The following is a 25,625-nucleotide window of genomic DNA, read 5'->3' as shown; positions in this document are numbered from 1 at the left end:
TTTTTTTTGATACTGAGTCTTGCTCTGTTGCTGAGGCTGGAGTACAGTGGCTCAATCTTGGGTTACTGCAGCCTCTGCCTCCCGGGTTCAAGCAATTCTGCTGCCTCAGCATCCCCTAGTAGCTAGGATTACAGGCATGTGCCACCACGCCTGGCTAAATTTTGAATTTTTAGTAGAGGCAGGGTTTTGCTATGTTGGCCAGGCTGGTCTTGAACTCCTGACCTCATGTGATCCACCTACCTTGGCCTCCCTAAGTGCTGGGATTACAGGTGTGAGCCACCACACCCAGCCTATTTCAGTTAAATTTTTTAAATTAGCTTGTCCAATCTATTGCTAAAGCTAAGTTCAGTCTACCATTTGAAGATACCTAATTTCTTTAAAGAGCAAGGAAAGAAATTTCATAAGTTCATTGACTATTTAATTCCTTAATATACCTTTCAAATATATAGTCATATATTGAGCTGGCCCCATGCGAATTTAATCCAGGTCCTGAGAGTTTGACCTATTTATTTACATGTTAGCACCTTTTTAAAACTTGTGATCAATAAAAGTGCTGCCCCTGAGTAATACCAAGCCTCAGCATTCTACACACTTGATTCTCCAGAGCTGGAGTTGGAACAGCTGAAAGTTTGACTTCTTATTTACTCTTTGCTTGCTGTACCAGTATATTTTGTAGAATAAGATTGGAAAAAATTAAAGGAAAAGAGGGGACTGGACAAAAAAAGAAAAGATAAATCACTTTTGAATATGGCAGGTGATATTAACTAATCTTTCCTTTCGTCTTTTGTTTCTCCTGTATGTCAAGTGGCTGTTTAGTGTTTTGGTATTTTCCAAACAAATATAGAATAATTTCATTCAAGAAGCTGTTCTTTTTCTATCTGTGCATCCTGAGAAATGTAAACAGTGGGTACACATGATAATGTGAAAAAAATCTTGTGAAATTCTTGTATGGTATTTGTATCCACGTAAAATCTTGCAAGTGATATTCAAGTATACCCGGTGTTTTGTGTCTCAGAAATGTATTGCTCTAGCAACATTGCTTTATTTTTATAGTGTTATAAGTGCCTAGTATATTTCTTATGTTTTTATGAGATAGAAAAAATGTGAACATACAAATGTGAACATACAAACCATTATTGGTTTTAAGCAAGCTTATATTTTTTTCTGAAGCCAGTTTCAGTGTGTTCAAAAAAAGGCAAAAGTGAGTTTTTTCTTTTTTGACTTTTCTATGGTTAAAAGCAATCTTTTACATATATGAGTATGATATCTGTAATTGGTAGATACATAAAGATTGCAATACATATACATAAAGTGTTTGTTAATAAATTTGAACGTGAGAAATCCCTTCATTTTTGTCAAAAAATTAGTCATTTAAAAATATTGATTGAATTTTTAATTACTAACTTTTAAAGTGTCAGATAAGTCTACATGATTTAAAATTTATAAAGAAGTCACATTATTTTTACATGTAGTTATAAACGTAATGAAAAACAGCTTGTATTTTTTTTGATTGGTAGGTGTTTTGTAAAAATTTTATAGATTGTAAATATATATAATAGTAATTCACTTATCATTGTTGCTTCTTTAGATTCCTTAACTTTAGGCACATCTCAACTTTTTGTTTATCCATCTTCCATTCCTTGCCAATAGTGTTGCACTTTTCTACAATTTTGGAAAATCTTGGAAATCAGATCCAGGGATTATTAAAGCAACAGAAGAGCAAAAGAAAAAGGTAGCATAATACCAACTAAATCACTTGTATTTAACTGCCAAATTATCAGTATTTATAGCAGATACTAGAGTACAAAGGAAGTAACTATCTTTTACAATATAAGATGGTTACTTTAAGCTAAATTAAGATTACGTATCTTTTATTTGGTGCTCACCCTTGGTGCTCTTGTGATGCCTGTCCATAACACTTCCATGACATTTTATAATTTCATGTTTCTCTCCTTTACAAGGCCACTGTGATTGCTTTGAGGGGTGTGTATCTTAAATACCTCTGTAAATCTTAAATATCTCTGTAAATCTCATGGAAATAATTTGCATTCAGTAGATGTTTGCTAAATGACTAAACTAGAAGGTCAATAAATTGATTCATAGTGCACATACACCATCCCTGTAGCTAAAATATTGTTATGTACCATCCAGGGCATCCCTTTCTTATAACGCAGGTAATTAGCAAACCAATTTTATAATCTAACAATGTTGTGTATTTAGAGAATTCTAATAGAAGCGTTTTATATTATTTTAAGAGCTGTTGTATTTAGTCTCTAAAAACAAGATGAATTTTGATGAGTTATTCGGTCCATAATAAACTAAGACAATGGCAGATTCTTATGGTCTAATCCCCTTTTTTTTGGGCAGCATAGAGATTGCTACCCTGTATTCTTATTTCGATAAAATAGCAGTAAATAAAAAGATTTTATTTCTCTTTCTGAACTGAAAATATCAGTAAATTACAGATGAAAATCATGTTTATTGATTGATAGTGATGGCAAAAGAGTTGGTGAGCATTGTTTAGTTTTGAATTAAATATTATTTTCTTAATTCACAGACAATAGTTGAACTTGCAGAGACAGGAAGTCTGGACCTCAGTATATTCTGCAGTACCTGTTTGGTAGTATTTTCTTCTTTGTTCTTCCCTCCCTTCTTTTCCTCCTGACAGTGGCATAGCATAGTGGGTGTGGGGTGTGGGAAAAGGAAGAATTTCTTTGAACGCATTCCCTTCCCCTTGGTATAAGAGGAAAGGTGGTTAAAGGATGTCTCCTTCCCAAGGTGCTTATTTCCTGATGGTAGACCTTGATTGCACTTTTGATTCAGAGGTGCCATTTATTTGTATTCAATCTCTTTCTCCTTTCTCTCTTAAAATGTTACTCAATAAATTCAAAACTAAGTAATAAAGTATTTCATATCAAAGGTTTGTAATGATTCCCTAGTAAATTGTTTTATTTACTACATTTTAAGAAAATTTATGCTTGTATTTAAAAGCCACATGGGAAAAATCCATTAGATAACTGTTAAGACAACATGGCCTGTAACCAAGTTCAATTTGAGTACTTTTTTTTTTTTTTTTTTTGTATCAGAATGTTTATGTAACTTTAAGTGCTCATCATTACACTATGGAACCTCAGAATGTTTATATAACTTCGAACACTGTTTTATCATAGATTTTTAAAAATGGTCACCATCAGCCAGTTCATAGGTCAAGATATATATGAAATCACTAGTATTCATTAATAGAGTCAGGTATAGTACTACTGACATTGTTTATTATTATAGACATCAGTTTTCTATAGAATAACACTCTTATGTTTAAATTATTTTTCTCTTAGTTTTTACAGTTAGTATTTGTGAAAAATATGTAGACTGCCATAGTGCTTATGTTTTTCTACATGGAAACTGAAATATCCCAAAATCGTACATGAAACTAAATGCTCTTTTGTATTTATACACTGCAAGTGAACTAATGTCTTAACATCTGATTAATAATAAAGTCATTGACTTCATTTAGGATTATGGAATACATTTTTGAAACAGTTCTAATTCTGCAAATTCTTTATTACACTTAATATTCTTTGAGCAGTTATGATTTTGAATATTCAAAATATATACAGCTTCACTTTTGGTAGCAACTTTAAGATACCAACTAGATTCTTTTGTATATTCAGGCATTCTGAAAACAGTTTTCGTTTCTGTGCTTTATAGTGAGTAATTTAGAAGATTGATATTCTTTTTCTTAATATTTAGAATGTTTTAATACACTACTGTTCTGTGGAAATACGCTGTTTCACAAAGTCAAGTATACAGTGCTGATGTACTTGCCATATGGCAAACACATTATATAGTCAGTCAATGCAGATAGCAGTTTCATTGTCAAATAAATATCTGATGGCAAGAATAAGACTCTTTTTTGCCATCATAGCATAAATGTTTTATTATATATTATTTATAAGCCACATATTTCTTGTTGTAAAGAACACTTCCTATTATAAAATCTTGCAAATCAGCAGAGGTAGTTGTCATTATATGGGTATGCTTCACTTTAGTAAGTAGACAAGTCTCTAAGGTTTGTAGGTCAGAGCTTTCTTAAAAATGTTACACCCCTGCACTCCATCCTGGGCAATAGACTGAGACTGTTTTTCAGATTTTTTACTAGTGTTGCCCAAAGGGCAACTAGTGTTGCAGCTGAGGGTTGGAAGTGGGGATAGAAATTGTTTGAATAGCCTGCTGCCTTCTCCTAAGTAGATTTAGTCTCACAACTGTGGTGAAGAATAACTTACTCTTTTCTTTATTCCACAGACAATTTTGGTAGATGTAAGAACTGCGTACTCACTGTGACTTTTCCTTGATACCTCAAAATAGTGTGTAACCTTATGCAAACTAATGGAGAAGTGGCAGTGCTTTTGTTGAAACACTGAAGTACATTTATAAATTTTTTTCTTGCAAGAGTTAATAACTCCAGCTCTTTTATCATATATCTAGCATTAGGACTGCCAGCGCTTTGAAGATCACCAGTGAGTTCTTGTATTCACTTGGCTGATTTAGAGTAATGTAGGTTTTAAAAACCGTTTTTAAAACACGAAAAACAGACATCATAAGCATGAATTCTTTATTGCATGTCAGTAGCAGAATAATGAATTTTATGGGTTTTTTTGCGAGAAATAGTGACTGTCTAAACTTCTTAAGCATGTTCTGCATTCTTAGTTATGGTCATACATTTCAGCAGGAGAAATGCTGTACCTTAATGTGAGATCTCAAAAGGCACTTCATAGAAGAGACATAGATGTATATAATGCTGTTTTTTGCTGGATTTGTTTGTTAATTTGGAGATGACAAATATTTTTTTGATGTTTGAATTTTAAGAGCTTTTTAAATTCACGTTTAGTCTGAACTTCCTTTCAGTAAGGAATAATTTTTATTAAAGAACAACCAATATCATGACCATTAGTCATAATGGGACATCATTTAGAAGACTGGATATTGCTGTTTCTATTATTCAGAAATTTGACGGATGTGAATTAAACATAGCATCATTCATCACATCAAATTGGTGTTTAATTCTTAGTTGTTGTTTTTGTAAATTGATGGTTCAGTTTCATTCTTAAGAGCATATTTTCTAGAGTAGCCTCATTATTTTATTCTTTGTTTTTGCAGCTGAAATTTTATTAAAACAATAGTGATTTTTGGTTTCATTCATTTGGAAACCTTGGTATAACCTTGTTTAAAAATTATAGTTTTATTTTTTATAATTATATTTTGAGAAAATAAATATTCAGCCTTTCTCTCTTAGTACAATGCCTTTCGTAATCCTTTAACATGCCTATTAACAGATACGGAAACCGGTGAGGTCCAAACATTGTGGTGTGTGCAACCGGTGTATAGCAAAATTTGATCATCATTGCCCATGGGTGGGTAACTGTGTAGGTAAGTTATATTAGTAATTTCTTATATATCATTCATTTAAGTTACTTTAGGTAATTAATAAAGTATAATATTAAAGTAGGCAGTGGAAAGTTCTTCACCCTTCATTTCCCCAATTATTTTCTGGTTGACAACACAGCAACCCTTTTGAGAGAGGGAGGGAAAAAATTACAAAATCAGTGCCTGATATCTTTTCTCTATCAATTCTGTCTGATGCCCACTCTTTTCACCTTTCCCCATTGGGTAACAATGAAATTGATAAGGAGGCAAATAATTTTTTTTTTTTTTTTCTAGTTAAAGTAGAGAACTGAAGGCAGTAATTGAAATGATGTTAGAGGCAGGCCGGGCATGGTGGCTCACACCTGTAATCCCAGCACTTTGGGAGGCTGAGGCAGGCAGATCACCTGAGGTTGGGAGTTTGAGACCAACCTGACCAACAAGGAGAAACCCTGTCTCTATTAAAAATACAAAATTAGCCAGGCATGATGTTGCATGCCTGTAATCCCAGCTACTCAGGAGGCGGAGGCGGGAGAATTGCTTGGACCTGGGAGGTGGAGGTTGTGGTTGTGGTGAGCTGAGATTGCACCATTGCACTCCAGCCTGGGCATCAAGAGTGAAACTCCATCTCAAAAAAAAGATGTTATTATGTATAGAGGCAGAGAGGAATGACAGATAAGAACCATACACACCTCAGTGTTCAAGAATGTTGTAGTCTAAGGAGATAAACTACATGGTTTGAGAGATGCCCTGGAGATTTTATGAGATGACAAAAAGGAAACATTACAAAAAATTACGTAATTCTGTTGAGGAGAAGCCTTGGAAAAGTTGGATTATAAAGTTTGTAAAAAAGATAAAATAGGACTATTTTAAACCTCACAAAGGATAGGATTAGAGGTCAGAATTAGTTCTTTGGGACTTGAACACCATTGCCATTATTATATCTTTGTGTGTAATTGTAAGCATTCTTTAAGATTTTTATTAAAACATTTTTCCTGAAAATCACTTTTTAAAATAATGTATATGTGATTATCAGCACAATTGTAGCATACCTTTCATGGCATACCCCTCAAAAAGTGTATTACCCGTTGTTTTTGCTTAGCTGAAAAAACTTGCTTCTGTGTTTTTCTTTAGGTGCAGGCAACCATAGATACTTTATGGGCTACCTATTCTTTTTGCTTTTTATGATCTGCTGGATGATTTATGGTTGTATTTCTTGTGAGTACAATTAGTTTTTTGCCTTTTGAAAACAAATTTATGCACACTCAGATTATACTTACCATACTAACAAATTATGATAATGATAAAAGTCTTTTAACTAAAATTATAGTTTGGACACCTTATGAAACACAAAAGGGAAAAAAGATAGAGATCAGTTATGTCCAATGTACAGTATAAGCAAACAGTTAGCAGTTAACCACCTTTTAATACTTGTGTCCTCTGAAAAACATGTTGGTTTAATAGGCTCTGAGAAGGTTCTGGGTAAAGTACATCAACATTTTCCCCATCATGTGCTTGCTTTACTACAGTAGCTTATAGATTAAAGTGATTGTGCTGGTTCTCTTTCTTACCAAGCAGTTGGGAACATATACTTAACAATTAAATTTGCAGAGAATTTGAAATATTTTGAAAAGCAAGATATAATTACTGCATATTAGAGAATATTAGTAAGTATCAGAAGTTAACTTTTTAAAGATAAATTGTTCTTCCATCATGTGGGTTTCATACCTTAAAGGAAATGATGAATTTTTATTGCATTGAGAATGCAATCTGGAAAGAGTTTAAATGAATACATCGGTTACAATGCCTCAGGGCTTAGTCATGCTTAGCATAAAGATGTATTAGATCCTGTTTTAAATATAAGTCTTGGAAGGATGATTTTCTAGTCTTCCTTGCCCACAGATATTAATAATAATCAGTGTTATTGCCCTAATGAGCCAAAGGAGGTTACCACTTCAGTTAAAGATTAGTAGGAAGATTAGGTCAAAGAACTTGGCCTAATTTCTAGCCCAGCACACCTGAGAGAGAACAGTTTGCTGCCAGCAACAGCAATACATGATAGCAGCTCCCAAAGAGCAGGAGATTTTGTGTTAGAAAAAGCCTACCTTAGCTGGGCATGGTGGCTCATGCCTATAATCCCAACACTTTGGGAGGCCGAGGTGGGTGGACCGTTTGAGGCCAAGAGTTTGAGACCAGCCTGGGCAACATAAGGGGAGAGACCCCCATCTCTACAAAAAACACAAAAATTAGGCAGGTATGGTTGCGCTTGCCTGTAGTCCCAGCTACTCAGGTGGCTGAGGCGGGAGCGTTGCTTGGGCCCAGGAGGTGGAGGCTGCGGTGAGCCTTGATTGAGCCACTGCACTCCAGCCTGGGTGACAGAGCAAGACCTTGTCTCAAAAAAAGAGCCCACATCACCAGCCTGTTATATGCCCCCTCTTCAAAAAATTTCTTTGGTATATCCTCTTTGTGTAAAGAAAATATTCATCTAAGTATTGTGTGAATGCAATACCAATCAAATAAAATTGTTTATTCTGAAGATACACTAATTTTTCTTTTTAAGATTGGTGGCTGCTTTTCCATTTGTCTTTTTTTTTTATTGAGATATAATAGGGTTCTTTAATAGTGTGAATACATTTGCTCTTGAATGTCATCAATTAAATCTAGACTGTTTGACGGTGTTTTCTAAATGGTGCCAGCACCAATGCCTATATGAGGTGCTTGGATGATGATTGAGTAAATTTGAGTACTTCTGCTCTGGCTTTAGACTGGGGACTCCACTGTGAGACCACTTACACCAAGGATGGATTTTGGACATATATTACCCAAATTGCCACGTGTTCACCTTGGATGTTTTGGATGTTTCTGAACAGTGTTTTCCATTTCATGTGGGTAGCTGTATTACTCATGTGTCAGATGTACCAGGTATGTGCAAGTGCATTCTTTTTAGTGCACTTACTGAAAACTCTTCCATCTCTGCTTAAAAGATAATAATATACTCTCTTCCCAACCACTCCTGCTTTGAAAGGGTTAATTTTATTTTTCAATTTAGTTTTCCTTTCTGCCTCACTCTTTTTCCCCTTCCTCTTCTCATACTGTGAACTTCTGACTTTTAGTACTTAACAGAAATTTTTATCTGTTACTCCTGACTTAAATACATCTAGTTGAACATGTGTGAGCTTAGATTGATGATATTAATTTTGTGTTTTTAATGGTATTTTTATTATTCACAAATACCAATATTTATTCTGAAGCCTTTTTTTAAAATAGGAATTTTTAAAACCTCATTCTCAAAGAGGCTAATGGTGAGGTTGTCTGAGCATGAATAGTGTCTATCCATTTATACAATGTCAGTCAAGGAATCTGTCTTTAAATATTTTTCACATTTAACTGGCCACTTTTCACAGTCAAAATGATATCATGTAAACTAGCTTTGATGATCTCCTGAAGGAAAGCCGAAAACACTTTGTTATTTTTATCTTTATCCTAGTTGTCTTTGAATTCATGTTTTTTATATTAAGTATTTAGAAAGAATAATCGTTTCCAACTGGGCACGGTGGCGCACACCTGTAATCCCAGCACTTTGGGAAGCCAAGGTGGACAGATCACTTGAGCCTAGTAGTTCAAAATCAGCTTGGGCAACATGGTGAAACCCCATCTCTACCAAAAAAAAAAAAAAAAAAATGGAAAATTTGACGGGCATGGTGCGTGCACCTATAATCCTGGCTACTGGTGGGGCAGTGGGAGTGGGATCACTTCAGCCTGCCCAGGAGGCAGAGTTGCAGTGAGCCAAGAATGTGCCATTGCACTCCAGCCTGGTTGACAGGGCAAGGCCCTGTCTCAAAACAAAACAAAAAAACAAAAACAAAAAACAAGAATAATGGCTTGCTTTTTCTTTCCTCTTAGATATCATGTTTAGGTATTACTACAAATGAAAGAATGAATGCCAGGAGATACAAGCACTTTAAAGTCACAACAACATCTATTGAAAGCCCATTCAAGTACGTACATATCTATAAATTTAATATTTTCCCTGGTCATATAAATTTTCTTACTAACCAGACTCTTTTACTTGGTGATATGTAAAATAGCTTTTAAATCCTATTTAAGATGTCTGCAGAAATGGCATTGGTCAGTTCACCATTACACCATAACGTAATTCATCACATCAATTATATATAATAAAGTTGTGATATCTCCTTATATTTTTTCTTTTTAATTTTAATTTATATTCAGTCTGCTGCTTAGAAACAGTACGATCTGAATTATATGACATATTTAAAACTTTGAGTTTTACTGAAGTTATTACAAACTCAAGGTTTTGTGGTGCTTTCAATTATGGCATACTTCTGGAAAGCAAGCATATCTTTAAATAAAAACAGAAAAAGTTAGTTGGGTAGTTTTGAGAATTTTCCCAGAGGTACAAAAATTATGTAAGGCATAAAACTAACTGCTTTTCTGAAGGTGCTACTGGAATACTAAAATTTCGTGAACTTACCCTTGATGTTTCTTTTTTAAGTTGTTATCCTTAGGTTCACTGCCAAATTCATGCTATTTGTAATTATTTTGTCTTTTACATATTTTTCTCGATTTTAGAGGTAGTTTGTCTCCTGCCTAAGAGCACTAATTAAAGGCTTTTTATAAAAAATTGCATATGGAGCTAGGCATTGTTGTACATGCCTGTAATCCTAGCTACTTGGGAGGCTGAGGTGAGAGGAATGCTTGAGCCCAGAGTTCGAAGCCTGGCTGGGCAACATAGTAAGAATTTTCTCTAGCTTCAAAAGCACATTTGAATAACTTTAAAATATAATTGTCTAAGTCTTTAAATTAGCAAAAGAGAAAAATCATTGTTGGCAGAGCAGTGGAGAAACATGAAGGCATATGTATTTTATAGAGTTATAAATTGGTTCCTTCTTGCAAGTAACCTGAGTTTTTAAGTTTAGAAAAAAATATATTTAACAAGAAAATTATATTGATTTCATGTATTAAATCATTTATACTGACTGACATTTTTTTCTCCTTGGGGTGCTGTCTTCAGCCATGGATGTGTAAGGAATATTATAGACTTCTTTGAATTTCGATGCTGTGGCCTCTTTCGTCCTGTTATCGTGGACTGGACCAGGCAATATACAATAGAATATGACCAAATATCAGGATCTGGGTACCAGCTGGTGTAGCAACATCTTTATCCTATGAAGCATATTGCTGAGTGGTGCCTGAAAATTGTGTCTGTCCGTGTCTCTCTCACACTCGAATCCACATCCTTTGAACAAGAGCATGCTATGTGTAGGGCTAACGGTGAATTTTACAGTCTTTTTTTCAACACTTTTATTAACAAAAGTAAACATGGACAGAACACACTGCCATTTCTGGGAAGAATACAGATGATAAAAAAGAATTTTAATGGTTCTTAATGTGGAAATTTACAACATACTCAACTTTTGGGTTTTGTTCTCACAGTATTTTTCACAAAAAAAGAGCTTATTCTATTGACAGACATGGTGTACTGATCAGAAATGTTCAGTTTTAACTAAAACTAAACTTAAGTTACTTAATTTTATGATGCAATCTAGTAGGAGTATTGCATCTAATTCCAGAGCATTAAGTTGACTAGTATTGTGTACATTTTAGAATGTACACGTAAATACTGTGATAAAATCACGTGGTTGGGATCTACTGTGTTGTTAACTTCAAAGGCAGGAGAAAATGTTCACAATAAAATGTGCTAACAATGTGTTGTTTCTATCAGCTGTTGCAATGCTGATATATTTCTTGTTCAGTGAAATAATTTGTAGTAACCTTGCTCTGAGGTTTTATGGTCTGATAATGAAGCACTTGCATGAGTATAGTAAGTCATGTTATTTTGTTCAAATTTAAAAGCCCTACTAAGTGCATGATACACCACATAGAATGTATACTAGCAGATACTATCCAGTGAAGCATAAATTAGAATTTAATTTGATGTTCAAACAGTTCCATTTTTAAGGGTTAAGGTGGTATTTTCAAGAAAAAAGCAGAACAAATAATGCAAAATTCTCAGTAATAGTGATACATGGAATACTTTTTAAATTCTCAGCTGCAAAATAATTGTAGACAAAATAATGGCATTTAACTAAAGATGGAGCATGATCTGTGTACATAACACATGTGAATAAAAGAAAAGCTGATGGTATATTCTGGTTTTAATAAAATGACCTATCAGAAAGTAGACTTTCATCCACAAGAATATTTCAATTTATCCGATATTGAATAAGTTCTGAAACAGCTTTAGAAAAGATTTTATTTTTGTTAAATGTGATGCACTGATCAATTTTTGTCACAGCATTTTCATACCTTCCTGGTGGACTACTAGTCACTGCTTCCGTAAATACTGTTTACAGGGTAAGATTTGGTTTAGTCATCTTAAGTGCTGTAGCACACTGTGGTTCGAGCAACCTGTGGGAAATCTGTGAGAGGGAATGGGGTGGGAGAGGGTGAGGGAATGGTGGTCAGACAGATGACAGAACCTAGACCAGTGTAAAGAATGTGTATCTGTATATAAATAATTTATCAAATAGTTTTCTCTTTGTGTCTGTATGTGTTAGTGTTTTTAAAGCTGCTCGTTTCATTTTATCCAACCAAAAAGAAAAGGGAGATAACTAATGAGCTTCTAGTGATGTTCAAAATTGCTGTTAATAGGCATTATACCCTGCAAGTTCACTGCATGTCTGATGCTTGGTAAAACTAGTATTCCCCGTAAAATGCAGATTACAGGTATTAAAGCAATCTAGTGGTATACCCGCCCCTTGCCTTAGTAAGAGGAGCAGTGAAATGTATATAGTTGATGTTCAGTATTTCCAAGTACCATTTTTATATAGTAGTTTATTTGACCATAAGTCACACATCAAATAAAGATTACCCTTAGTGTATGTGTTTTAATATTAGAAAATTGGCATATGTACTTTATTTTTGAAAAGGGAAGAGATGGGTGTGGGGTGGCAATAGCATTGTGCCATTTTGTCATAGAATGTAAAAATTGGTTAACTTTACAAATGTCAGCTAGTTTTGACTACTAATTGGGGGAAATTTTAGGTAATTTTTAAATTCAGAGTTATTTATAAAATGCTAGAATTTGTTTTAATTTTTTGTATTTTGAGCCACTTCACATGAAGACTCAGTTGCATTTTTATCAAATACATTTTTATCAACAGTTAAAGACTATGGTGGTTTTTCAGAATTTGGCTAAGAATGTTGTTACCATGTTCTTTGTTTGTGGTACAATATTCTTTACGGTGCAAAAGAGATGTCATTCAGTTAAATGGACAAAAAAACCTCTAGATGTATAATTAATGGAAAATACTAGCAATGTGAATGATTTTGTAGTAACCATCTTGTAGTACCTGTGAAATCTATAACTCAGAAATGGTCAGATGGTCAGGAGCCAGCTATGCAGCAGTATACCATCTGTTTAATTATTTTGTAGGTCCTGTGTGTGGAACCAACTATAAACCCAGTTCTAAAGTTGTGTATGATGGTGAACCTTTGAGAATAGTTCATATCAACCTAATTGGATACTTTTAGCAAATAGGAACGTAATTCTCAGCACTGAACATGAATTACTTCTTTGGAGTTTATTTCATTCATATTTTTGTTGTTTCCAGGAATTTGATATTAATGGGCATAAAACAGCATCGTTGTACTTAAGCTATAGATATTTTTATTTTATATTTTCTTTATTTATAACTGTGCCAAGTATTATTTTGCTACTTACCGTGTTATTCTGTGGAAAGAAAAACCTGTAAAGTGTTTAATAAATTAGCCCTCCTTACATAAATTAAATGTCAAAATTTTGTAAAATATTAATCAGAATAAATACTGACTCTTAAGTGTGTGCTTGTTTATGATTTCACTCAATTTACATCAGGAAATTGATGAAATATGATAGTGGTACCTATGATATGAAAAGATTATTTATATCCTGGTTAACTAGGAGTCAAGTGGCATAGGACTGTAGGAATTTGGAAACGTAAAAGATGGTGTTAGCATTCTAAAAAAAAAAAAAAAAATCCAATACTGTGTGTATGCATGTGTGTGTAATTAATTTTTTTTAAAGAGAATAAATTTTTTTAAGAATTTTGAATTTCATGGAGTTAATTAGGATCCTCAGGTACTGTATGAATCTCCAAGTTTTAAATATGTCTAAAGATACTATACTAGATAAAAATGTGGCAGAATGAAGCCTACCAGACATTGATCTCAGTTACTTGAGAAGATATCTGTGGCAAAGAGAACTTCTTTATCTGGGACTTTAAAATGCAAAAATTACTAATGTACCCTTTCCTGTTGTTCCAGTGGTTTGAGAACCCAGTGGTATTAAACAGGAATATTTTCAAATTGGACTAATACTCTAGCCATAATTTTATATTGAAAAAAATGCCCCAAGAGTTGTCTGGAGCTCAAGTAACAGTATCTTGAACGACCGTATAAAGTAAAAGCAAGTCACCAGTTTTCATTCCAGCCCAGTATTTTCCTCCTCTTTGTTGTCTACTTTTTCTCTCCCCTAGTCCTTGCTAGATTGATAGATCATACCTATGATAATGGATGTCTGGGTCTAGTTTTTAGACGTAATTGGAAACAAGTGGTACATCCCAGTATAGAAAATCTTAACGTCTTGTCAGAAAGTAAAGCGCTTGTTACCAGAGTTTTCTATTAAATATATTTATGTGACTTAAAATAGAGAAATCTGTAATTCCAAGTAGAGTGAACATTCAGAATGTTCCTTGGTCTGTGTCAGCTAAGAAACTCAAGGAAACCAGCTATGCCTCTTAAAGATTGCCTTTGAATTGGATATGAGTGTTTTACCCAGATAAATTTTGCTAAAACTGTCTCTCATCATCATTTACTAGGACTGACAAACATTTTTAATAGATGGCAATGTTTTTAGATTGTATCCATTCAAAGCATCATAAAGTCTCATTGTTGCTGCTGCTGTTTCTTCAATAGGTAGGTTTACAGTTTTCATCAATATTTGGAAATTTTTCAGTTACTCTTTCTTCAATTATTTTTCCTCCCCACCCCCTTCAGGAAACTAATTTCACATGTGTTAGGCCACTTGAGATTGTCTGCCAATTCACTGATCAATCCTCAGTTGGTTTTTTAAGTTCTTTTTTCTCTGTTTTAGATAGTTTGTCTTTATGTTGACTAATTTTTTTTTCTGCAATGTGTAATCAATACTATTCAGTTTATTTTCATGTCACATTTTGTTTTCACCTACAATGTTTGATTTGGACCTTTTAAAGTATCTTCAGTATCTCAACCTTTTGAAAATATGTAGTTCTAATAACTTTTAATATCCTTACCTGCGAACATTTACATTTTTGTCAGTTGTGAGTTGGTTTTGATATTTTTTTGCCCTCATTCTTGGCATGCCTGGTAATTTTTGACTGGATGCCAAACACTATGAATTGAGTGCCTGATATTTTTGTGTTTCTATAAACTCTTGAGCTTTAGTCAGTATGCAGTTATTTGGAAAATTTGATCCTTTGAGGTCTTGCTTTTCAGATTTGTTAGGCAAGACCAAAGCAGTGCTCTTACTGAGTTAAGAGCCTTCTCTGGGCCGGGCACGGTGGCTCAAGCCTGTAATCCCAGCACTTTGGGAGGCCGAGGCGGGTGGATCACGAGGTCAAGAGATCGAGACCATCCTGGTCAACATGGTGAAACCCCGTCTCTACTAAAAATACAAAAAAAAATTTAGCTGAGCAAGGTGGTGCGTGCCTGTAATCCCAGCTACTCAGGAGGCTGAGGCAGGAGAATTGCCTGAACCCAGGAGGCGGAGGTTGCGGTGAGCCAAGATCACGCCATTGCATTCCAGCCTGGGTAACATGAGTGAAACTCCGTCTCAAAAAAAAAAAAAGCCTTCTCTGTACTGTCCCAACCTCTAAGTAGAGTCATATTTCCCAGTCTTGATGGTGGAACAGGCACTATTTCCATTCCATGTGAACACCAGACACTGTTTGCTCCATGCCTTTTGGATGGTTCTTTTTCAGGCCTTGGTAGTCACCTAACATTCATGTCCTGTCAGAATTCAGCTGAAGACTTGCACGGTGGGGTGGTGCTCTGCATAATCCTAGTTTGCTCTCTGTAATCCTCTCCAGTCCTGCAAACTCTAGCCACTGGGCCTCCTGGACTCTCAGCTCTGCCTTAACTTAGGGTGGCTTCTAGCTCCACCTGTGTTCTTCTTCCTTGTACTACAACCTGGAAACTCAAAGCAGTAAACTTTGATAGTTACTAAGACTGATCCCGTTTTATCCCCCATAACTGGTCTTTGATGCCTATAATGTGCAGTGTCTTGGACATTTTTTTCATGTAATTTGTCTTGTTTACAGTGAGAAGATAAATCTGGTCCTTGTTATTACATTTTGGCTACAAGTGGAAGTCTGAATTAAAATTTTTTAAATGTTTAATTTCTGATACAAAATCTTGATAAGTTTTGTTTTAATTTCTAGTGGAAATAGCTATACATAAACTGTCATAAGCAGAAGCTCTTTGGAGTCCTCAATAATTTAAGAATATGAAGGGGTCCTGAGATCAAACTGTTTGGGTATCACAGGTCCAAAACATTTTCCAAGATGTTAATGGTTCCATGGACAACTAATTCAATGTAAGGCTGTCTTCATATTAAAACAGACTTTTCAACCATAGGCTCTGAAGGCCTTCGATAGCTAGTGTGCAGTGTCAGCCTACAGATCTATCTAGTTTCTGTAACACACCCTAAACTTACTTGATTGACATGACTTTTTTGGCACTAGAGTTGCCAGCAGTCCTCTTTAAATATACCAAGCCAACATAAGGGGTAGTTTTAAAAATGAAAGTAGTATTTTATGATCTTGAAGCACTTTAATACTGCATTCGGATTACTTTGGGGCTACTGACATACATCCAAATGACCAAGTGATTCCTCCCAAAACAGTCTTGGCCCAAAGCCAAATTCCTTTTTCTACTGCTAGAACCACTGGAAATTAATCTTACAGTGTTGGAGTAGCTATTTTGCCACGGCTCCCAATTTAATCAAGAATGACTTAAAATATGAATGGATATCTTGTCTTATTTTACCAGACAGAAATCTCAAATTACCAGGCACCTGGAAGCTTCATTTACATTGTTTTTCCTCTTGAATATCCGCTAGCAACTCCAGTAGAGTTTGGGAAACGGTAGAAATGGTAACAAATGACCCCAAAATTTGGTGGCGTAAAACATTTTTGTTCATAAATCTGCAGTTTGGTCAGGGCTTAACAGGAATAGCTCACTTTGCTCCATTTGGGATCAGCTGGGATGGTTCAAAGACTGGAGATTAGAATAATCTGAAGGCTGCTTCACTCACATGCCTGATGGTTGATAATGCCTGTTGTTGAAAGATCTCAGCTGAGGCCATGGCTATAACATGTAGTTAGGGCTTCCTCAGAACATGGTGGCTGAATTCCAAGAGTAAGCATCCTAAGAGGAAGAAGCAGGCAAAAGCTGTATTGTCTTTTCTAACCTAGCCTTGTCCAAAATACTAAGAATGAGTCACTAAGGTAGGCCTTTATTCAAAGACAGGGGAATTAGACTGTCATTTGATGGGAAGTTCAAAGAATTTGTGGACATGTTCTACCACATACAGAATCAGAAGTTATTCCATAACTCCTCTCCTTCAACGTCTTTTATGACCAATTAACTATTTCCCAGCCTGTTTACTTCCTCCCCCTAACAACCAATGATGGAACTGGTATGCCTTATAAAACACCTGAAGTTGCTCGAGGCTATGATGTGGAATAAGCACCCAGTACATCCTCCACCATCTTCCTCTAACTGGGTTTCTATTTTTTGTTTTTGATGTCATACATACCAATATCCCCGTTAGCTTTTCAAAATAGGCAATATGTTGGTTTGGTATGTTTAAGAAAGGACTGCTGGCAACTGTAGTGCCAAATAAGCCAGGTGCAGTGGCGCCTGTAATCTTAGCAGTTTGTGCAGCCAAGGTGGGTGGGTCACTTGACGCCAGGAGTTCAACATGGCAACTGGACAACATGGCAAAACCCCAATCTCTACTAAAAATATAACAATTAGCTGGGTGCAGTGGCATGCCCATAGTTCCCGCTACTCAGGAGGCTGAGGCACGAGAATCACTGGAACCCAGGAAGTAGAGGTTGCAGTGAGCTGAGATTACGCCACTGCACTCCAGCCTGGGCAAGAGAGTGAAACTTGCACAGTATGGTATGTTAAAATGAACCTTGGAAAAGATTAAGATGTGTTCACGGGCTGGTTCAATTTTACTAATATATGTTACAGACCTATTACACATCCTACTCCTGGGGGAGAGTTGGATTGAATCTCTAGCAAAGAACTAAAGTTTCTGGGGGAATAATGAAACCATACCTTATAAAAAGTCTAATGCTCCTCTTCTACCTAAGCCAGCTGAATGTGCCCAGACAATGCAACATTCTTTGCTACTTATACAGAGTCAAAATGTGTGAAACACCCGTTTCCAGGATTTAGTAGGTCACCATCTGTCAGAACACAGTGGAGAGTCTTTAAAAAGAATCATACTAAGTCTCAGATTCTATAGTAGCCTGCAGGTGTTTGTACTGATTTCTGAGTATAGATCAAAAGAATTTAGAGTACAGTGGGGCAGGAAGGAAGGAGATGCTGCACTGCCGAACACCAGCTTTGAGGAGCTGAAATGGTGATGCCTGTTGCCTAGCAACCTTTACTCTTCAGGCACACTTGCCTGCTTAAAAGATCCTTTTCAACAGCTGTAATGCAAACATTAACCTAGTGAGTCAGCGGGGTAACGGGGTAACAAAGGTAGGGACCCAAATGATTTTCCACTAACTGAAATCAAAGCAGCACCTCCAAAAGGTTAATTAAAAGACAATGAACACCCAAATCGAGCTGAAGTTTTATTTAAAACATAAAAGAAATGTTCCCCCAAAATGCTGGTGAACAAAGTAAAAGGATGCGACACAGTGCTCTCTTCCTACTTAGCCAGGCCTATCCAAGTACAGGTAATTAATATACAGTACTTAATGCTGGTAGAATTTCACAGTAGTTTAGTGTTAAAGATTTATCTGTGCCTAGATTATGAAGAGATTCTCAGTGTGTGATGATTAGTTCTGGGTTTACACCTTACTGGGCATGAACAAGAGCCCCTGCTCCTTGGCCATAGCCAAATCCCTTGGGCCCAAAGTTCTTTGCATAGCATCCTACAAAGGAAAAGGGAGGAAGGATAGTTAGTGCAAGTCCATTAAGCTTTGCTAGCACTGCATAAGACCCACTCAACAAACCCCCATAAATTAAAAAAAACTGCTATGTGAAAGGGCTCAACTTATTTAAAGATATTAAACGTGTTGTGTACTAAATAACGCTGTAAAGACAAGTCCACGCATTCTAGTTCCATGGCATTCAGCGTGGTCCTGCTGAGTTGCAAGCATGAGTCAGGGCAGGTAAGTTATGTATTTGTCTGTTTTCTTCTACATATTTAGGCTTTGCTCAAGACATGAAGGCAAAAGATAGCTATTTGTGGTGTTTATCTGGGGGGAGTTTTAAATAATCAGCAACTTAAGAGATTATCTGTGGTTTTCTGTCATCTTCAAGCATCTTGGGATATCTTATTTTCAAACAGTCAGTGGTACCCCTTTCTCCTTTTTTTTTTAAATGCTAGTGACATTTCATTAAACAAGAACCGGTGTGGGATATTCATATGGACAGCAGTAACTGAAACTAATCTTACCTTTACAATAGATTTCACCTTCTTTTTCAGTCAGAGTTGTTGATTCAAGACTCTTCCCACACTTTGCACATCGGAAACAGTTTTTGTGCCAGGGCTGGAAAAGACAAATGTGTCAGCATGTTTGAGAGGCCTGTTTCCTACAGTTCAATTTAGATGTGTGGCAAGTGGCGGCTCAGGAAGATCACCCCAAGGCAAGCTCCTGATTTCTGTGGTTCAGCTCCAATGAGAAAGCTGGAACCAGTGCCCCTCAGTATCTGCACTCACTCTTGGTCACCCACAGAAAGGCTGTTTCCTCAAGAGCAGCCTCAGACCTAACCACAAGCCCAGTTTGCTCCTATAAAGAGACCATCTTCTTTCTGGCTGAGAACAGCACAGCTCAAAGAGGTTAGCTGGTAACTTTTCCAAATCCATACACTGAATTCGCATCAGGTGTCCTGATTCAGATTCCTTTTTTCACTATACTGAATAACCTGGAGATTCCTTTACAGTCTGGCCTTTTAAAGTATAACCTTCAGGAGTGCCCCCTATGAAAACAAGTTCTTTTAAACATAAAAGTGACTTGTTAAATAAGGGAATCGCTTCAAAAAAATTAATGATTCTAATGGAAATGCATTTAAAGAAAAGTTTCATATAAGCCATCATCCAAGCAAGGAATATGGAAGGGTTAAGGGGAGAAAGGGAGCAGAGGAGTCATTAGCTGTTATTAATTGAAACAGCACTTTACCTTTCCAGCTCCAATGATCTTCTCGGCAGCATATACAGAATCCCCACATCTGGAACACTTCTCAGCACCTCCATATTTCTGAGCAAATTTAGAAGTGTTTGGATTTGTCGTAGGCCTGTGAGGCTGAACACTTGTGGAAAGAGGAAAAAAAAGTAGGCAAGAGTTTCCACCGGGCCCTTTTAAGTACACAAGGCAGGAACAAGGGAACTCTGGGACTTAACCACTATACTGCCTGAAAGCTGGAGGCCTTCGCAGGCCAGCACATGGGAGGGAATAAAGAAACGACTCAGGTGCCAGCCAGAGTTACTACTTGAACCTCTCTCTGGGCTCATTATTATTATAAAAACGCAGTTGGAAGGGAACAGACTTTGGAACCAAATGGACATTGGTTGAAATCCTGGCTCCCTCACTTATCTGTGTGACGTGACTCATCTATAAAATGGACCTCAGAGTTACTGTGAGGATTATGCAGAATGAAGATAAACATTCAACAGACAACAGGGACTCAGTACATGGTAATTATTATTTTAGCCAAACCAAGTGCTATATTTAAGGTCGTAAGCTACTCAGGAGGCTGAGGCAAGAGAATCACTTGAACCCAGGAGGCAGAGGTTGCAGTGAGCCGAGATTGTGCCAGTGTACTCTAGCCTGGGTGACAGTGACAGAGTGGTGGGGGAGGGGGAATTCCAAACAAAGAAGTTATTTAACTTGAATAAGAAATACTAAGTGAACTTTAACAAATTTAGCACCTTGATACATTGGTACCAAAGCCTTTAAGGTTTAACACTACCCTCTCAAACAATCAAAAGCAAGAAATAATTTCCATTTTTAAGTACAAAATGTTAGAGAAAAGTGATTTCTTGATGAAAAATGTTTACATAGAAGGAGTGACCGGAATTTTCACTGACTGCTTAAATTGCACATGAGAAACACCTCTCATGATTCACATAGCACATTTCTCTACCATTTAATTTCATGAGATCTGGTCTCCAAGGTGCTGTGAAATGGAAATAAATATAAATCACTTGCTTTTGAGAAAATGACTCCTTGATAGAGCTTGGAATGCTGTAAAGCCAGCAGCAGAAATCAGTGGAATTATTAATAAGAACTTTGTTAGGTCCGAAACTGTATTTTGAACTTAAAGAATAGTAGTTTACATTAGAAAATCAGAGTCCCATTTTATTGCTAAGTTTCAACAAAAATCTGGATACTCCCAAGTTCCTGTTCAGCAAGCAGCACTAACTGTTGTAACTCATTTCTGAAGGTAACCAACAGTCTCCCAACTCACCTCTCTGGTTTGATGCCCAGCCTCTCGCCACGGTCCATGTTAAGTGTGCCAGCGCCCTGGCCGTAACCGTAGCCTTTTGGCCCATACTTCTTTCCATAGCAGGATTTGCAGTAGATCTCTTCATCGTGAATTGCCACTGTTGTGCTATCTAAATTTTTCCTGCAAACCACTGCAGGGGAAAAAGTTAGACTTTAAATACGTTCCAAGGACGCCTTTTTCCTTAGAACAATGGTGGCACAGACACATGGCCTATAAACGGTAAAGGCTGAGGCTCCCTCACATTCCTGGTTTATCCTGTGGCTTCCCAAAATCCACAAGACAGCAACTGGACTGGCCAGCTACATTCGAGGATTATTTACATTCCTCCACGGATATAACAGTTGCTTCAAAAATGTATCAGAATATAACATCAGAAGCCTTAAGCTTTATTCTTGTTTCATTTATATTTTATTCCCTTTCCTATGGTGCTCATCAAACTTTTAATATGATTTCCCTTTCTGGGAGATCATATTAAGGGAGAAAAGTTTCAGAGATGGCTATAATTACTTAAACAAAAGGAATAAAACACCACCTTGCTCCCAAACTTCAACACTCTTAATCTTTTCAGCCTTCTCTTACCAAGTACTGTTAAATCACAACCTAACAAAGAACAGAAGGGTAGCTCAGTGCCTTGGGGGAGTTGCCTCTGTAGCCTTTCCTTCCCCAAAAAGCACCCCCCTAGGATAAAAATAGTTTTAAATCCTGAATTCTAGTTTTCATCACTAGTCTAGACTGGGAAGAGGTATCACCCTTCCCTCTCCCCAGCAGCTTCTCCAGCAGTGATGGGTCGTCTGAACATCATCAAGTGGTTCAAAGTCTGCATTTGCTTTCCCTTATGTCCCAAAGGAGAATGCATTCTTTCTTCATGGATCTCTTGCCACAGGACATTTCCATGTGTCCCATTTTGTAAAACTGCCAAATGTCATGTTTCATCCAGACATTATTTCACTTTCTCAAACTTCAGTTAGGTTTGAGAAAAAAGTAAATTGTGAGGAAACTCACTGGTAGCACAATCTGGCAGCTGGAAATCAAAGATCAGAATTTCTCCCCCTTATTTGAAAGGCAATTGTATGAAGATACAGAGTAGAATGATGGTTACTAGGGGCTCAGAATGGTAGTGTGTGGGGAGGGAAGTGGGGAGACTTAATGGGTGTAAAAATATAGTTAGAATAAGATCTAGTATTTGATAGTACAACAGGATACTATAGTCAACAATCATTTGTTGTACATTTAAAAATAAAAGTTTAACTGGAATGTTGGTAACAAATAATAAATGCTTGAGGTAATGGATACCTCATGTAAGATGATGTGATGGCTGGGCACAGCGGCTCACACCTGTAATCCCAGCACTTTGGGAGGAAGAGGCGGGTGGATCACAAGGTCAAGGAGTTCAAGACCAGCCTGGCCAACATGGTGAAACCTCATCTCTACTGAAAATGCAAAAATTAGTGGGGTGTGGTGGCGCACACCTATAGTCCCAGCTACTCGGGAGGCTGAGGCAGAATCACTTGAACCCGGGAGGCAGAGGTTGCGGTGCACTCCACTGCACTCCAGCTTGGGCAACAGAGTAAGACTCCTTCTCAAAAAAAAATAAGAGAAAACATGATGTGATTATCATACATTGTACGCCTGTATCAAAAGATCTCATGTACCCTATAAATATATACACCTACTATGTACCCATAAAAATTAAGAAAAATAAAAGGGGGGTTGAATAAAAAGGAAGAAGGATAAAAGGGAGGAGAGCAAAGAGGAGGGGAGGGGAGGAGGACTTTAACCACCCCTTTCTCCCCCAGTCCTCATCCCTGTTCTCTGCAGTAAAATTCTCATAGGTCTGCAAACTACTCTGAATTATTTCCATAGAGGGCTTTAGTCAGCAGAGACAAATATTAGAAAGGATTGGTAGAAATGGCCAGTAAAGAACTTGACATTTAGTTAAACAAATATCAACAACATACACGCATGTGATGTTTCATTATGGTGTAGACATTGTGGCTTAACCTTGACAGATGAAACTGAGCAATTTCTAAAGTATTTGCATTGTTTCCATACTTCCTTGGTTACAAGCCTGCTGAAAAATAGATTCCTTAAAAAAAAAAGTAACTTCTAAAAGAAAACGTTAAGCCAAATCTTCTGAGAAACAGTAGTATAATTATTATGGAGGCATATGTAGTGAACATTCCTATGTAGTATTTTTTTTTTTTTTGCAATTGCAACTTTCTGCTGTCTGTTTCTGGTTGTCTGCAAAGCAGTTACGCTATTAAAGAGATTCAAGGCGGGGCGCAGTGGCTCACGCCTATAATCCCAGCACTTTGGGAGGCTGAGGCGGGTGGATCGCGAGGTCAAGAGATCGACACCACCTGGTCAACATGGTGAAACCCCGTCTCTACTAAAAATACAAAAATCAGCTGGGCATGGTGGCGCGTGCCTGTAGTCCCAGCTACTCGGGAGGCTAAGGCAGGAGAATTGCTTGAACCCAGGAGGCGGAGGTTGCGGTGAGCCGAGATCGCGCCATTGCACTGCAGCCTGGGTAACAAGAGCGAAACTCCGTCTCAAAAAAAGAAAAAANAAAAAAAAAAAAAAAAGAGGTTCAGATACTTGAATGCTGGCTCCAATGAAGGAAAAGGACAATTCAAATTTCAGAATGAAGTCTTTTCCTGAAGATGGTTTCTCCCTGTAACCAATTTTTAACATATGGTTTTCTGTAGGAATTTTTCCAGTACAATATGATTGATAAGGCAAACATCTGCCCATATGGGTGGGTTTATCTGACATAATCATTGATTAAAGAAAATTCTGTCATTAACTCATAAGATGATTAATGAAGCACTTTCTTAAGTTGCTACTCTACAGTTTGAAGACTTTGTCATCACTAAAGCGAATCTAAGAAAGCTGGGGTGGATGAGAAGCAATTCATTTACTCAAAAGCGGGAGCTGAGCCCTTGCCATGTGCCAGAAACTGTGCTAGGTGCCAGACCACAGAAATGACGCCCTGGTACCAGTGAGGTGGGGGAGGCAGATGCGTTAACAAAGTCAAGGCCAGAATGGCAACCAAGAGCTCTGGGGATACAAAGGGAGGCTGGGTGTCTTAGGCCACCACTCCTGTCTTTGCTGCTAGGCTCGGCATTTACAACATCTAAGACGACAGGTAAAAATCATTCGTGCTTCCAAAATAATCTCTACGGGCAAAAATGCAATTTTTCCTTAAATAGACAAATGAAAGCTTTGTACGTACAAATTCTGTCCAGGAAGCTACTTACTGCAGAGAAAGCAGCAGCGGTGGAAGCTCCTGCCATCACACTGCACCTCTTCTGCGTGGTACACGGTCCTCCCACAGGCCCCACACTTGTTTCCACCGCCCCAGACAGGCATTCTGAAGGAATAAAGGATTCATTAGAATGTCCCTATGCTGGTCTTACAGCTCCCTAGAGGGCTGCTGAAGCCCAGGGACAGCTGCAGATTTTTGTTTCTTTAGGAACCTCTCTAACCACATCTTTCAGAGGCCTGCGTTCCTCCAAAATAACCTCATCTCCTCCCAAATCACAACTCTTTCATTAGGAAACTGGCTTGTCATGCACAAGATTTTTTCTGCAAGACAAAGGACCTGCATTCAATACAACAGTACAGGTCACCAGGCACAAAACAAACTATGCCATTAGAATCCCCAGGAGTTACAAAAGAAGCATGGGGAGGGGAAGGACAAGCCTTGTCCCCCTCCCTGACATGCCCATTTTTAATAAACATTTTTTAAAAACTCAGCTGAAGATCTGACACGTGGGTGGAGGTTTTTATTACATGTTTAATTCATTGTAACAACACTAAATTCTTAACCTTTAACATATATAAGCTATGTCACGCTTTCTAGGGAAGAAAGTGTGTTGCCCTGCAAGAACAAGCTTTATATTTGTCTGCTGAAATTACACGACTGCAGTGTAAATAGCTGTGTCTGTGACTCGTACAACTGCATGCACAAAGCCTTTGCTGTAACCACAACAAACACCCATCCAGATGGCTCTGGTTTAAGTTTCTAGTCCAACCAACAGTTGGATTTTCCTCTTTGACAAGTTGGTCAGGCCATACAGAATCGGCTACAAGTTCCCTTCCTACTATTTGCTGAGTGTGCAGGAATAACCTCTAACAGTGTAGCCTGCTGTAAGCGGCAAGCTGGAAGTACAGATCCTAGGCTGTCCCACTGTCATGTAGGACCAGCATTTTCTCATCTCCCTTCTCAACAAATTGGTCTGCCTGACCCAGTTCAAAATGCCTGGTTCTGGCGGGGCATGGTGGCTCATGCCTGTAATCAAGCACTCTGGGAGGCCAAGGCGTGTGGATCACCTGAGGTCAGTTCGACACCAGCCTGACCAACATAGTGAAACCCTGTCTCACCTAAATACAAAAAAAAAAAAAAA

The 25,625-nt window shown here is 37.2% G+C and overlaps 2 protein-coding genes across 6 annotated transcripts in view; one reads left to right on the top strand and one right to left on the bottom strand.

The window, feature by feature from the left end:
- ZDHHC17 (zinc finger DHHC-type palmitoyltransferase 17) overlaps positions 1–13,283 on the top strand; it is a 92,323-nt gene extending 79,040 nt beyond the window's left edge. For 2 of the 3 annotated variants that reach the window (XM_017530621.2, XM_017530620.2), the window contains 7 exons: positions 1,608–1,732; positions 2,558–2,620; positions 5,334–5,427; positions 6,556–6,639; positions 8,186–8,343; positions 9,325–9,419; positions 10,457–13,283. In XM_017530621.2, the coding sequence (XP_017386110.1) occupies positions 1,608–1,732; positions 2,558–2,620; positions 5,334–5,427; positions 6,556–6,639; positions 8,186–8,343; positions 9,325–9,419; positions 10,457–10,595 (758 nt within the window). In that variant the 3' untranslated portion in view covers positions 10,596–13,283. The remainder of the gene's footprint in view (positions 1–1,607; positions 1,733–2,557; positions 2,621–5,333; positions 5,428–6,555; positions 6,640–8,185; positions 8,344–9,324; positions 9,420–10,456) is intronic. The other variant, XM_017530622.2, reaches the window with a different exon arrangement.
- Positions 13,284–18,322: 5,039 nt separating this feature from the next.
- The window catches only part of CSRP2 (cysteine and glycine rich protein 2), a 60,840-nt gene continuing 53,537 nt past the window's right edge, over positions 18,323–25,625 (bottom strand). For all 3 annotated transcript variants that reach the window (XM_037739285.1, XM_017530618.2, XM_017530619.2), the window contains exons 2-6: positions 24,477–24,589; positions 21,178–21,346; positions 19,890–20,019; positions 19,166–19,259; positions 18,323–18,638 (exon numbers count right to left, since the gene is read on the bottom strand). In XM_037739285.1, the coding sequence (XP_037595213.1) occupies positions 18,562–18,638; positions 19,166–19,259; positions 19,890–20,019; positions 21,178–21,346; positions 24,477–24,588 (582 nt within the window). In that variant the 5' untranslated portion in view covers position 24,589 and the 3' untranslated portion in view covers positions 18,323–18,561. The remainder of the gene's footprint in view (positions 18,639–19,165; positions 19,260–19,889; positions 20,020–21,177; positions 21,347–24,476; positions 24,590–25,625) is intronic.

The sequence above is a fragment of the Cebus imitator genome, unplaced genomic scaffold (genome assembly GCF_001604975.1).
Source record: "Cebus imitator isolate Cc_AM_T3 unplaced genomic scaffold, Cebus_imitator-1.0 Scaffold67, whole genome shotgun sequence".
In the NCBI taxonomy this organism is placed as follows: Eukaryota; Metazoa; Chordata; class Mammalia; order Primates; family Cebidae; genus Cebus; species Cebus imitator.
The sequence above is the reverse complement of the archived record's forward strand: the minus strand, read 5'-3'. Positions and strand labels throughout refer to the sequence as shown.